At 48.7% G+C, this 14651-nt stretch overlaps 1 protein-coding gene across 1 annotated transcript in view; it reads right to left on the minus strand.

The window, feature by feature from the left end:
- LOC139048613 (uncharacterized) overlaps nucleotides 1–14651 on the minus strand; it is a 334616-nt gene that overhangs the window by 23240 nt on the left and 296725 nt on the right. The window contains exon 4 of the mRNA XM_070523043.1: nucleotides 13788–14085. Within this exon, the coding sequence (XP_070379144.1) occupies nucleotides 14077–14085 (9 nt within the window). The 3' untranslated portion in view covers nucleotides 13788–14076. The remainder of the gene's footprint in view (nucleotides 1–13787; nucleotides 14086–14651) is intronic.

A 14651-nucleotide genomic window follows, 5' to 3' on the forward strand; every position in this document is an offset into this window, starting at 1 on the left:
AAGGGATGGGCTTACTCTCATAAGTGAATCTATTGGAAAACCACCCTGTTTTCCCTCTTCCCACATCTTCTTCTCCCCCTCCTATTTCCACGTGGTCCGTGACGGCCTCGGCAAACACGCCAGGCATGCACGATTTATTGAGGCCATCTCGCACCACAGCGGCGTTTCTAGCCAGCAAGGGAGCTCGGGCGCTGGTGTCCCAACACCGCGTACCGTAGTCCCCCTCAAGGTTTTTCCTGGTAGAAAAATAATTACCGCTGGCGGCATCCGGACTCGGGTGCTCTTAAAACGACATTCTCCGAACGCGGCCTCCGCATGCGCACCGCGCCCCTCTCTACCGCGCGCACTGCATGTTGTAACACGACACCAAGCGGGCTCTCCCCAGCGCTCAAAACAAGATGCACGTGGCTGCCGCCCGAATGCGTAGGGGCGTGAACCCCCCGCTCTGTACGCGCCAGACGTGGTCAACATTGCTAGCAGCTGCGTCTCTAATTAGCAGGGGACTCAAGAGCCGGCGCCACAACGTCGCGTATACAATCGTCCCACTCGAGCTTTGTCCGCGTGGCCCTATTATGACCATCGGCGGAATGTCAACAAAGCCCGCGTAAAAGCATGTTCTCCGAATCCGTTTTCCGCCTCTGCACCGCGCCCCCCGCGGCGGCGCGCGCCTCGGCTCGTCACCCAACACCACGCGGGCCGTCCGACCCCTCAACAACAGAAACGGTTGCCGCCCGAGGCGCTGGGGGGTGGACGCTTCGCCATTCACAAAACGCATTGGCAACTCGCGGCACTGCAAAAGTATATACAAAACAATCATGCAGCCCTACGCCGTCCATTCTGCCTGTTCGACGATGAGCGGCCTAACACGTTCCCCCTAAAGAGTATACTGGGCTGATTTTCGCTCAGTGATACGATAAATCACTGCCGCGATTACGTAATGAACATTCTAATCACACCCTAGCCTAATTACATCACAACGACAAACACTTTCAAATAACAAAGCAAGAACAGAGTAAAAAGAAATGCACAATACATGTCATCAAACTATTAAGCACACGATTGCAGTTCCAAACTGTAAGAGCACTCTAGTGTCTCTGTGTCTTGAATCGGCACTCACAACGTCCGCAATATACAGCGCCAAGTGAGCAGGAACATTCACGCCCATCCAGTTGGCATGGCACTATAGTATTACGCTGGCTTCCATGAGCTGTTGTGAAGCCTGGACGCGTTGTAAAGCATCCGCGTTACCATTACTGACACCCTTCCGATGTCGCACTGACACGTGATATCGCTGTAAAGCCAGCGCCCATCTTGTCAATTTTGCCCCGTGTGGAGTCGAAGTTGTAAGGTACGACAATGGATTGTGGTCGGAAACCACGGTTATCTCGGCACCAAAAAGCCAGTAGTCAAACTTCTTTAAGGCCCATATAATAGCAAACGCTTCCCTCTCAATTGTCGCGTCTGAGTCGGCGTGAAGCGGTGGCTGGCAAAGGCAATAGGCCTCTCCTTTCCCTCAGCTGTCATTTGCGCCAAACAAGCGCCCGCCGCCGTAGCTGATGCGTCTGTGAAAAGCCAGTAGGGCTCAGATGGGTCCGGAGTGCTGAGCGCCACGGCCTCGCACAGGGACTGTTTCAGTGTCTCAAATGCCGTCTGAGCTTCCTCCGGCCAGGGTATGCTATTGGGTACCGCTTTCTTTGTTAACCGCGTGAGCGGGCTCGCCACCTCTGCACATTCTCGGACGCACTCGCGATAGTAGCCGCACAGTCCTAGCAGGCTGCGTAGCTCCTTTTTAGTGCGTGGTGGCGCCACATTCTTAATTGCAGCTATTTTCTCTTCGTGTTCTGGGGTTGAGAATCTTGGTGCGCAACCTAATTTCTCGAGCATCGACTGTGTGAGCTGTGATTTGAAATTAGTGCCCTGGTCGGAACAGATCATTTCCGGAACGCCAGTGCGACTGAAGATTTCAATCAACGCGTCGCAAGTCGCCTTAGCTGTCAAAGAGCGCAGTGGGACAACCTCTGGCCACCCTGTGCAAATGTTCACCAAGCATAGCGCGTACCTATGACCTTTCGCTGACGGTCTGTCTAAGGGTCCAATGATGTCTGCATTGACAATTTGAAAAGGGTGATTTGTCCTAGTGGGAGGAGTTATAGGTACTCTGTCCGTGCGACGCCTGTCAGAGCGAATTTGACAATCATGGCATGAACGACAATGCTCTAATACCTCCTTCTCCATGCCAGGCCAAAAAAAATTACCCCTAATACGCACTTTAGTTTTCCTTGGCCCTAGGTGCTCTCCGCATAGTGACTCATGAGCTAAACGCATCACCTCACTGCGTTTGTCTTTGGGAACAACTAGTTGTCTCACTCGGGTGCCTACTATTGAGTCCCAGTGGTATAAGAGTCCATCAGAGACGAACATGCCGGATTTCCCACTCCGAGCATCTTCCCACCCCTTCTTTAAGGTAGCGTCAGCTAGCTGCAATCTGCGGAACTCTTCTCTCTGGCTTATTGACGCATCCCTCTCTTCATCAATTAGCTCAACTTCTCCAGAAACACCTTCCTCCTCCAAAGTAACGTTGCAGGCCACTGCCTCGGCTTTCTCATTTGATCGCTCTATCCTCTGAGCAGGCTCGGCCGGTGCTACAGTGGATTCCAGAGAGCTGCTGGCCCTCAACAAATGTTCCCAATTTTCCTTGGTCAACAAACAATCTGTGCCCTCGACGAGCTCATTAGTCAACGCGCAGAGTAGGTCAACGTTCTGAGGTTCCGCTGCCATTTGCGGGCTATTTAACTTTACCGGCAACGTTGCTAGCTTTGCCTCAATAGTTTTACCAAACGCAGACACCAATCGTATCGTGCCTGAAGGCTCCACAATACATTGCGGAAGCAGACTCTCGCGTATGACAGTTATTTCACTCCCCGTATCTAAAATCGCATGTGTGGATACGTTTCCGCATGAGATCGGGATCAACTGTAGGTTGGTCATGCCTTCACCTTTGTGTTTCAAGGCCTCTACCTTTGAAGTAAGGACTCCATCAGGTATCCCACTTCCCGTCTCGTCGGCTATCAACACCCTTTGTGCTCTCGGCCTTGGCTCGGTAGCCTTCTTTGGCTGGTTTCCCTTGTCACTAGACTTCGGGCAATCCTTAGCGAAATGGCCTGAGCTGTGACATACGTGGCACTTGAGGGCGCTTTTCGCCACTCGCGTCGGCTTTTGCCCCATCTCTGCCGCTGATGGCTTTGAGGCATATCCTTTGCCTTTCGCTTGTTCCAAAGTTTGCAGTACTTTGGCAATCTCAGGTGGCTTAAGCCATTCCTCGCCTTCTCGTAGCCTCACGTACTCAAGCCCCTCTATACTAAGGCCCGCTTTTATACGATCCGCTACCATGAGTTCTGCCATAACTTCTACGCTGTCGGCCCCTCTTACTTGTAGGTAGTAGGAGAAATACGTTTTCACTCGCGACGCGAACTGTGACCACGTTTCCTCCTTCCGCTTCACTGCTCTCTCAAACCTCTGCAGATACTCTGCCGGAGAAAGCTTCAGTTCCATCAACACTGCCTGTTTAACTGACTCGTAATCTGTACTCTCTTCCTGGTTGAGGTTACGCAGTAGGTAGCGAACGCGCTCAGTTAGATATGGCATGACTAAATGCACGCGACTCTCATACGGTACCCCATAAGTAGCAAAAAGTCTTTCTACCTCCTCAAACCATAAGGGTACATCCGCGTCACACGGCAGGCGGAACCCTTTCAGCACTTTTGCGCATTGCTCGACGGAGTCGAAGCCCATTCGCCTCCGATCGCCCCGCTCCGACTCAGCGCTGGACGACGTGCCATTGAGACGTTCAGCATTCGTCCTTGCCTGCAACAGCCTTTCGTACTCAATCTGAAGCTGTATACAGGCAGTCTGAGCATTGAGCCTTTGAATTTCAAGTTCAAGCGTTCTTGTATCATTCGGAATTTGCAAAGGCTGAGATGCCTGCTGCGAAAATTCCTGGCTCTGACTGGGTTCTCTCATTTCATTTGACTTATCGGAATTTAGCCTATCGTCATTTGATAACTCCCGATTCCGATCCATGTCCGCCACCGTCGCACCCTCAACTCCATTAGACTCCATTGTCTCTGCGCCCCCGCGTGTCCTCACCATTTGCTCTACACATCAACTGCCATGCCAACTTGAGAAAGACGGACGAAATCCTGCTCACCCTTTGCTGAATGCACTGTCGTTTTCGGATCTCCTCCACGGTGCCGGGCTTGGCTGCTGTGGGATCTTCTCGAAGGTGCAGGAGGTGCTCGTTGGATGACTTGATCTTCTCACCACTGGTCCAGGATTCGATGTTGTAGAGCTCGCCGATCCTGTCGACTGCGCCAGTTAAGTTTTGAGATTGTTCTTTTCTCCTTGAATTGGACCAAAGTCTCTTCAAGGTGTTTATCGGCGTTGATGAAGCAGGAGGCAGGTTGGAGGTAACAGAACTTGAAGATATATTGTAACGGAAATATTCACACAGTCAAATACAGAGTTAGCAAAGGAACACTGATGCAAAACACATAGGTAAACAGCGCCTTACTCTTCTACTTTCTCTTAAGTTAGAGCCTAGGACAACTGTCACTACATACGACCAACCGAGTCTCACTGTTCTACCACTAAGTGGTTACGGCCCAGACTAGCGTTGCATCGTACGGAGTCTTACTGTTCTATCAGGTTTAGTGATTACAGCCTAGACTGAGGAACAAGCGCCTCGTCTCGATTGTTATAGGGGAAAGAGACAAAGAAAAAGGGCGGTAGGGTCGTTAGCCCATCCCACGGAAGCAATTGCCAATGAGAGTTGACAGTTTCTTAAGCCACAACCCAAAGGGATGGGCTTACTCTCATAAGTGAATCTATTGGAAAACCACCCTGTTTTCCCTCTTCCCACATCTTCTTCTCCCCCTCCTATTTCCACGTGGTCCGTGACGGCCTCGGCAAACACGCCAGGCATGCACGATTTATTGAGGCCATCTCGCACCTCAGCGGCGTTTCTAGCCAGCAAGGGGGCTCGGGCGCTGGTGTCCCAACACCGCGTACCGTAGTCCCCCTCAAGGTTTTTCCTGGTAGAAAAATAATTACCGCTGGCGGCATCCGGACCCGGGTGCTCTTAAAACGACATTCTCCGAACGCGGCCTCCGCATGCGCACCGCGCCCCTCTCTACGGCGCGCACTGCATGTTGTAACACGACACCAAGCGGGCTCTCCCCAGCGCTCAAAACAAGATGCACGTGGCTGCCGCCCGAATACGTAGGGGCGTGAACCCCCCGCTCCGTACGCGCCAGACGTGGTCAACATTGCTAGCAGCTGCGTCTCTAATTAGCAGGGGACTCAAGAGCCGGCGCCACAACGTCGCGTATACAATCGTCCCACTCGAGCTTTGTCCGCGTGGCCCTATTATGACCATCGGCGGAATGTCAACAAAGCCCGCGTAAAAGCATGTTCTCCGAATCCGTTTTCCGCCTCTGCACCGCGCCCCCCGCGGCGGCGCGCGCCTCGGCTCGTCACCCAACACCACGCGGGCCGTCCGACCCCTCAACAACAGAAACGGTTGCCGCCCGAGGCGCTGGGGGGTGGACGCTTCGCCATTCACAAAACGCATTGGCAACTCGCGACACTGCAAAAGTATATACAAAACAATCATGCAGCCCTACGCCGTCCATTCTGCCTGTTCGACGATGAGCGGCCTAACAATACACCTGCCAATCAACGAAGTGCGTTGACTCTTTGCACTGATGCAGCCACAACACTTTCGACCGCACCACGCCATAGTAGCTTGTTGTCGATGGAGATGCCCAGGAATTGAACATGAGTTGCAAGAAGAATTGAATGCCCTCTGATATTCAGCGTCAGACGTGATGACCTGCGTCTCACTCCCGAGAAAAGCATGAAGGCATATTTTTCTGCTGATAAAGATAGTCCAAGCGTCGATAAGTGGCGATCAATAGTGGAGATTGCGGCCTGGGCTATCCGGGCCAAACGTTTGTGTTGGTACCCCGAGATCCAAATGCAGATGTCATCTTTAAGATGGATATTTTAACTGCCGTCCGACCTGCTTTCATGGCATCTGGAAGGCTGGCCATGGCAACGTTAAAAAACAAGGGAGATAGGACACTTCCTTGTGGGACGCCGAGTAAAATTCGTCACTTGTCACTCATTATACTTCTGAGCTTAACTTGGACACATCGATCACTGAGAAGTTCATGGACGAATCGAAGAGCATTTCCCGAGACGCCCATGGCTCGGAGTCCATTGATGATGCCTGTATGAAGCACACAGTCTTATGCCTTGGCAACGTCCATAAAGATGGCGAGTGTGGAAAAGCCATCTACGCGATGGTGCCCGATATGGCTTAGTATGTCCAAGACACTGTCCTGGGCACTCAACCATGGACGAAATCCGTTCATACATGATGGCAGTCTATTTCCTTGCTCAAGATACCATGTTAACCTCGTACATATTAGTCTCCATCAACTTTGATTCGCATGATGTTAGCGATACTGGCCGATATGAGGTGAGGTTTGCAGGATCCTTTCCGGACTTGAGCACTGGCACCACCCATGCTGTCTTCCATGCGTCTGGGATCTCTTCTGTCCTCCAGACGTGATTAATTATGCCTCGAAGGGTTCGTTTTCGTTCATATGGCAGATTTGTCAGCATCTGATTGCTGATCAAATCGGGACCCACAGCACAGCGTCTTCTTAATTTGCTAAGCGCCAAATCCAACTCACGAAAGGTGAACGGCGTATCCATGGTATGGAATGCTTCAGACAACAGGGGTTCGATACTCCTGCTGATCTGCCAGATGTGTATACGTCTGCAAAATCTTCTGCAAGGGTTTGCAAATCTTTTCCTTGCTGTAAAAGTAGTGCTTCGACTGGCCTGTGTAGGCGAATCTTTCCGGATAGGCTATTCATTACTCACCATATCCTTGTCATGGGAGTAAACGCCGATAAACTCTCACAGAAAGCAGCCCATTCAACTCTTCTTAACCTTTTTGTATGACGACGGATGACAGCGTTTATCCTGATGCATTCAGTTTTCGCAGACAGATTTCCCGTTTTTCTCATTAGGTTTCGCTCCGCTCTCCTACGCGCTGCGCAGAGGTTATTTAGTTTCAAATCAGGAGTAGGGAAATGATCTGGCAGTTTCAACATTGAGGTAGCCACTCTTTTGCTCCGCAGCATATCTGCGAACAGCTCACCAGGGGATTCATCCAACGCTTCTCTGTATGTCTCCCAGCGTGTCACAGCACAGAATTGTCGCCCAGCAGTATGAAATCCGGTGATGTTGGTGAAGATCGGAAAGGGGTCACTGCTCATCCTGTCTGGGGCCGTTGTTGACGATACGACAAGGTCTGTAGAATGGAGCACGAAGTCTATGGCACTCCATGAATCTGGTGGTCTGAAGAAAGTCGGTTTGCCATCGTTCGCGATACATAAGTCAGCAGCATCCGCGGCTGTGACAAGTTCCTTGCCTCGGGAATCTGCAGTCTTATCTCCGCAAAGGGAATGATGTGCGTTAAAGTCGCCACAGATTATTCTAGGAGAGGGGCAGCGAATGCAAAGTCCTTTATAAACGCCTCCATGGAGACCTTCCTGCGCGGACTTATATACACCGACACCACACTGAGTTTTCGTTTTCCTAGGCACACTTGCACAGCGGCGACTTCCAAGAAGGTAGAAAAAAGGTCTTGCACTGGTAAGGTGACGTGAGGTATTTCTCGCCTTATGTATATCATCGCACTTCCGTTGCAAAATGACGGTATACTCGGATTTGCATGTCTGATGTACCCTGGGGTCGTCCTTCCATTTGGGAGACCGGCCGCCGAGAGGGCTAGAATTGGTATAGGTATGTCTCGAAGGAAAACGCTGAGTTCAGAATGACGCTGCAGAATACCGGCGCAGTTCCATTGCATTATTAAGGGCACTTTTGGACGACGGAATGGACCTAGTGGGCGGGAAATCGCCAATATGCTACTGAGGGTATGTGGAAGTAGAGCAGAGTATTACTGACTCAAGAGCCAGCACTGCTTCCAGCATATCCTTCGCTGAACTAGCAGACATCTTCGCGACGTGGGAACGTAGTACCGTGAAGAAAGCGTATATCACATGCTGGCAGTTTTCCTGCTGACTCTTTCCAAGTGGTACTTGAGGTCGGCTTACTGCGGCCGCATAGGTGTGTTTTTCGGACTCTTTTCGAACAGGTTTCTCAGCGGCTGTGACCGTTTGCGTTGGCTCAATAACTTCGTTATCGGTGTGAGACGTGGGAAATGAGATGCGTACTCTGTTTCCAAACCAGTTAGTTGTGGCGCTCTGGACGTCTTCTTCGAGTTCGATGGTGCGCTTGCACTCTTTGGACCCAGAACAAACAACTTATTTCTTCGCTGAGCAGCTGTCCGCGCAGGACATCGACCGTAGCTAATACGGTGGTCACCACCGCAATTTGCGCACACAAAGTTGTCTTTACTTGCACACGTCTTATAGTCATGAGGTCCCCCACAGCGCTTGCACTTCTGTACCCCACGACAGTACTTAGCGATATGTCCGAAGCGCTGACACTTAAAACAGCGTGGTGGTGTCTCCACGTAGTCGACAAGCTCGTGTCTGGTGAAACCAGGTTGATCTCCGGCCGTTCAGAATTTGGAGCAAATGTGAGAACCACCGAGTTCGTGCGCCTTGACTCCCATTCAAATGACGCGGTTTGGACCCGACGGATGATTCTTCTTGCATGGAATACTCGCTGAGGTCTCAGGTAGGTGAGGAGCTCTTCATCCGAGTACCATTTAGGGACTCCTTTAACAAAGCAAGTCATTTTCATATAACGGTGTGGGACACGGGCAGATATGATCATGCCGCCGATATTCTTGGTCTCTAGAAGGACGTTGGCTTGTCCTTCTATCTCTACATCTAAGAGCAATGCTCCTTGTGCTGCGAAGTGGCTCTTCACTGGTGCTCCACGGAGAATCGTTTCAATCTCAGAATACAGGACAATAGGGTTTACCTGCCTTAAATCATCTCTTTCGGATGCTGCAGTGATTAACACTGGAGTGCCCTCCGCCCTGTCTTTACGATGGCGCGCAATTCGGGAACCACCCTCGTCCATGTCTAGGTCACCACGTTGTCGTCCTCGATGATAGTTGACTCGTCTTCAGATTCATCAGTGTCTTGTCGCTTGCAGTCAGGCTGGCTTGAACAAACCAGCTGGCGTTTCTGACGCGGTGTCAGCCCCGGTGACGCGGTGAGGGAACAAACGCGAGTTAATGACATCTTAGTTGAAATCAAGAAAAAGAAATGGGCATGGGCAGGACATGTAATGAGGAGGGAAGATAACCGATGGTCATTAAGGGTTACGGACTGGATCCCAAGGGAAGGGAAGCGTAGCAGGGGGCGGCAGAAAGTTAGGTGGGCGGATGAGATTAAGAAGTTTGCAGGGACGGCGTGGCCACAATTAGTACATGACCGGGGTTGTTGGAGAAATATGGGAGAGGCCTTTGCCCTGCAGTGGGCGTAACCAGGCTGACGATGATTATGATGATGTCAGCCCTTGGGAGGTCATAGCGGGGTGCTCGTCGGTGCCAGCTTGGTTCCTTCTGGGAGGTCATGGCGGGGTGCTCGTCGGTGCCAGCTTGGTTCCTTCTAGCACCTTATGAGGCTGCGGGTGGCGCAGCACCCGTCGGTCTCCGATACGGAAGGTATCTTTTCGAGTCGACAGACGTCTTGAACCGTTCTGACCAGTAATATTACCAGAAAATATTGAAAATAACGATAAATGTAGGCAGAGCTACTCAGACAGGCTAGCAGCAGAATCGTCGTCCCAGAGGTTAGCTCTGGGATATTCGTCGTAAGTTTTCCGGTTGCACTCACTTCAACTGCCTGTCACGCGACGTCACAAAACCGCAAAAACTCACCGCGTCAATGTGACGACAACGCGTTAAAGATACATTAATATGCCGAAAAAAAAACTGAATTTTCTTCTCAATAGCCGCAGGATGCCCCGTTCCGAAAGGAATAAAAGTTGACTGCCGCTGATCGCTCACGCACAGGCTATTCGCACCTGCCGGAGAACGTGGGTTTATAATAAAATCTTTCGCGTGGCCATGTAATCATTTTGAGTACTTTCGGCACTTTTACAACCTCGTTCGGCCAACTCTTTCTTGCTGAGGATCCGTTTTAGCGTCATTCTTAAGCTTCAGTTGCATGCCGCAGTGATTTTCGCAGACACCGCAAGCTAAGTAAGGGAAAGCGGACCAATCAAAAACTCCGGCACGACCCTTTTCATCCGGTTATCTATTTTAAGTGCAGTGGCTCGGCCTCAATGATCCCCTCTCCCCTTGGGCGTGCTCCCAGCCTCTTGTCAGCCAATTCGATACGACAAGCCGCTCAGTGTAGGCAGTGTTCTTCATTTTTCAAGCAAACAAAGTGACCTCCTATAAACGAGGGGAGCGTTTTATTGGTCTGTTCAGGCAACCCTGCGGGTCACCGCCGGTTGCTTGCGTCGGCGGTTACGCAAGTTTGAGGTCAGGAGATTCGTATAGTTTTACGTTATAGGACCCATGGAAAGAAGAATGATGGGCGTAACGTCAAGGGATAAGAAGACAGCAGATTGGGTGAGGGAACAAGCACGAGTTAATGACATCTTAGTTCAAATCAAGAAAAAGAAATGGGCATGGACAGGGCATGTAATGAGGAGGGAAGGTAACCGATGCTCATGAAAGGTTAGGGACTGGATTCCGAGAGAAGGGAAGCGTAGTAGGGGGGCGGTAAAAAAGGTAGGAGTGCGGACGAGATTGAAAAGTTTGCAGGGACAACGTGGCCACAATTGCGTGGACAACATGGCCACATGACCGGCGTAGTTGCAGAAGTATGGGAGAGGTCTTTGCCCTGCAGTGGGCGTAGCCAGGCTGATGATGATGATGGTCATGATGATATTGATGATCTTGACATATAAGCCTTCTTTTTGATTATGAATTTGTTGTGTCGCACTGAAAATCGTTCACCGCTAATTTTTCCAAACTCGATTAGTTTTTTGCGTGCTGTGCGGATATAAATGCGAAAATCTTCACGTACATATGATAGCTGTCGCTTTCATTTGGGATCTTGAGGAAAATATCTCGCTTTTGTTTTAAAACAGGTGAACTTTGCTGTTATCGGATGACATTTATTTGGCGAAAACCTCCCCATTCTGTGGGCATGAAATATGGCCTCATTCGACAGTTCCGTTTTGAGCGTACAAGAAATTATGTCCCGCACTTTTTTTTTCAGAATCCGCCCACGTATCTGTCCAGTCATTAGCATGACCATCATATATTAAGTTATCGTGGCTTGACCGATCTTGAAATTCATCAAAACAACTATGGATGCAGTCCGTTTCCCTACCCACTGCCTCAGTTACTGCTCGGGCAATTTCTACCTTGGCACAGTTTTCAGATGTTGCAAATTTTTCTTAAACAGCTGTCAACCTGTCATTTATATCCGTAATTTGTTTTTCTAGATTCATCAGAATTTCCTTTACTGTATAAAGTTCTCAGAGCACCTCTGCATGATTTGTGTCCATTTTAGCAATAAATGTCTTGATCAAAGCAAGAAGCTCGTTATAAGTTTTGCTAGGGTCCTTTATCGGAGGCCCGGGACCCGCTTTGACATCACCCCCAAAAAGCAAAAGTTGCATGACATACGCAAAGAAAAGACGGGGAATGCGGGACATGGAAATTCAAGACGATGAGCAAAACGTGAACAAGCTGAATGCAGGAGCCAACGTTTCGACAAGTAAACTTGTCTTCTTCAAGGCGACATATGCTTTCCTCGCCACAGTATATATAGGTGGGGTTCTTCTAAACGGGAGAGGGTGTGAGGTGGGAGAACGTGGAAACAAGGGAAAATGTATTAGCGTGTCGAATTGAGAGTAAGGAAACGCTCTGTACAAGGTCAATGCCAGCCTCCACCCCCCCCCCCTCCACTCTGGCCTGTCAACACACGCGCGTTAGCCGGCGTGTCAAGGGCGTCTGACACGCCGCCTGACAAAAAAAAGAAAGGAAAAAGAAAGGAAAGGGGAGGGAAAAAATGGGAGGATACGCCAAGAAATTAAGCTAAGTGTTGTTGCCTATAGCTTGAAGTTTAGCATAGCGAATAGATTCTCAATTAATCAATCTTTATTTTCATTCGTTCAATGATACAGAAAAAAGAACTGTGACAAAAAGCTGTTTTTCAGGACAGCTTGACTAGGCCACAGCCCCATGGAAAAATTTCGGAGCGGTAACAGTACTACCATAATATAAATTAAGAATTGAAACTTAACAGACAGCGTAGTACTATAGGGCACACACTAAGTAAAGGAAATGCTAAGGCAATACAGAAGGCAGTTTTTACAGTCGTCAAAAAATGAATACAAAACAGTTTCTTAGAAAAATGAATATCTGAAATGCTATCAATTTACAAATGTCTAGAATAAATACACTGAATGTACAGGAAAAAACAATATAGAAATCAATTTGTTACAGATAGTTACACACAAACAGATGAAACAATTCAATATGGTTATGCATTTGATAAATGAGACAAAGTTTATTGTATAACCAGTGTTAAGTAGTAGAAATATCAGAGCTATACATCGCTGTGTATAACTTGCGCATATCCTGATATGAACAATCAAATAAGTCAAAATTGTTAAGGTCATAGTGATTGAGGAGGGACGGAAGAGCGTAAGACAAGCGCTCTTTTCCGGAGTTTAATCGTACTGTGTCTACTTCCTACTTTTCTCCATGACGCGTGGGATAATTTAAATGCCTAATTCTTAAATTGGCCAGAACGCGCAAATTTGTTATGTTCTTACCAGTTTCTGATTTGAATTTTCTGCTTAACGTATAATTATATGTCTGGTCTATTTTAATTATTCTTGAAGTGCAGAATAAAACATTAGTAGATGCTGCAAAAGGTGCATTGAAAATATGCCTTATACATTTTTCTAAAGCTCTCTTTGAAACGTTTATGCCTATTGGTTGCAATGTCTTGAACTTATGGATAAGATATGATTCTCTGTATTTTCTTTCTCGTTCAGAACGGAAATTTGACACTAAGTTGTAGAGTTTAAGTTCATCAAAGTTATGACTTGGTTGGTTGAAATGCTCGGCGACGGCTTTGGGAAGCTTTTTAGCTGTGTCCGCGCGATGTCCGTTTAATCTGACGTTCATTGATTGTCCTGTTTCACCGATATATTGTTTCTTACAGAAGGCACGTTCAAGCATATAAATCACATCCGAACTTGTGCAAGTGAAGCTAAATTTGTCAAATCCTTTTCCTTTCTTTTTTTTGTCAGCCGGCGTGTCAGACGCCCTTGACACGCCGGCTAACGCGCGTGTGTTGATGTAAAGCAGAGATTTGGGCTTGTTTTTTGTTTACTCTCACGCGTGTGTTGACATGCCGGGGTGGGGGGGAGGGGGGGCGTGGCTTTGACCATGTACACAGCGTTTCTTCACTCTCAATTCGACACGCTAACACATTTTCCCTCGTTTCCGCGTCCTCCCGCCTCACACCCTCTCCCCTTTAGATGAACCCCACCTATATACACTGTGACGAGGAAAGCATATGTCACCTTGAAGAAGACAAGTCCACTTGTCGAAACGTTGGCTCCTGCATTCACCTTGTTCACGTTATGACATACGCAAAGTCACAGACAATGATAAACATGGTGTTTGGGCATGAAAAGAGCAGCAAACTAGTATTTCTGGAGCGCTTACAAAGCAAAGCAAGGCTGGGACTGACCTGCATCGAGAGGCAAAGAAACATTTGGGACGTTCGCATTGTAGCCGCTGTTTTCTGGCCACTGAAGAAGAACGATGAGAGCGGCGGTCTTTAAAGGCGGCTGATCCGATGATGACAGGGACGATGGCGATGCTGAATCCATGGAAAGTGAGGTGACGTTCCGACTTTTTTCTTTCCATGTGGCCGGGCAACATTGTTCTGGCTGTAGCACAGGACTGCACCGGGGCGAGCGGCGCCAAAGGTCTGATGACGCATCAAGCTGCATGGGTCGCTCGCCGGTGGCGCACATTCATACCATCTGCATGGAAAGAAAGATTTGGGACGTCTGCATGCTAGGTGCTCTTTTCTGCCCACTATAATAGATATTATATTATAGAGTAATATATTATTATATCATATTTATTATATTTTGTTACATTATAATTTATATATCTATATAATTACATTATTCCTAAAGAAAACCGCGTTGACAGAGTGTGGTCACGAAGACTAAAAATTCATCTCTGTTACAGCAAGGAGAATCAACATATCACTGAATCTGCCTTCATTCCAGGAAAAGAAAAACACTTATGACTGATTTGGCGGTCTTCACCCGTAGTTTAAGGAAGACTGCTTTAAAGTGTGGGCGATGAATACACGTCCACAGTTCAAGAGTGCGCACGTATGAAGAGACACACCATGCCCAAGAAGACGGGGCCAACACTGGTACGGAATTTCCAAATGTACCTATAACTGCATAAACCAGCACACCCATATTACTGCGCTGATATATAATGTAGCGTGTAGCCTGCAAGATACAGAAAGACAGCATGCCAACCTGCATCCGAGTTTCTTATTGCTATATTGCAAGACGCAGTTGCTTAC

Source organism: Dermacentor albipictus, chromosome 8 (genome assembly GCF_038994185.2).
Source record: "Dermacentor albipictus isolate Rhodes 1998 colony chromosome 8, USDA_Dalb.pri_finalv2, whole genome shotgun sequence".
NCBI lineage: Eukaryota > Metazoa > Arthropoda > Arachnida > Ixodida > Ixodidae > Dermacentor > Dermacentor albipictus.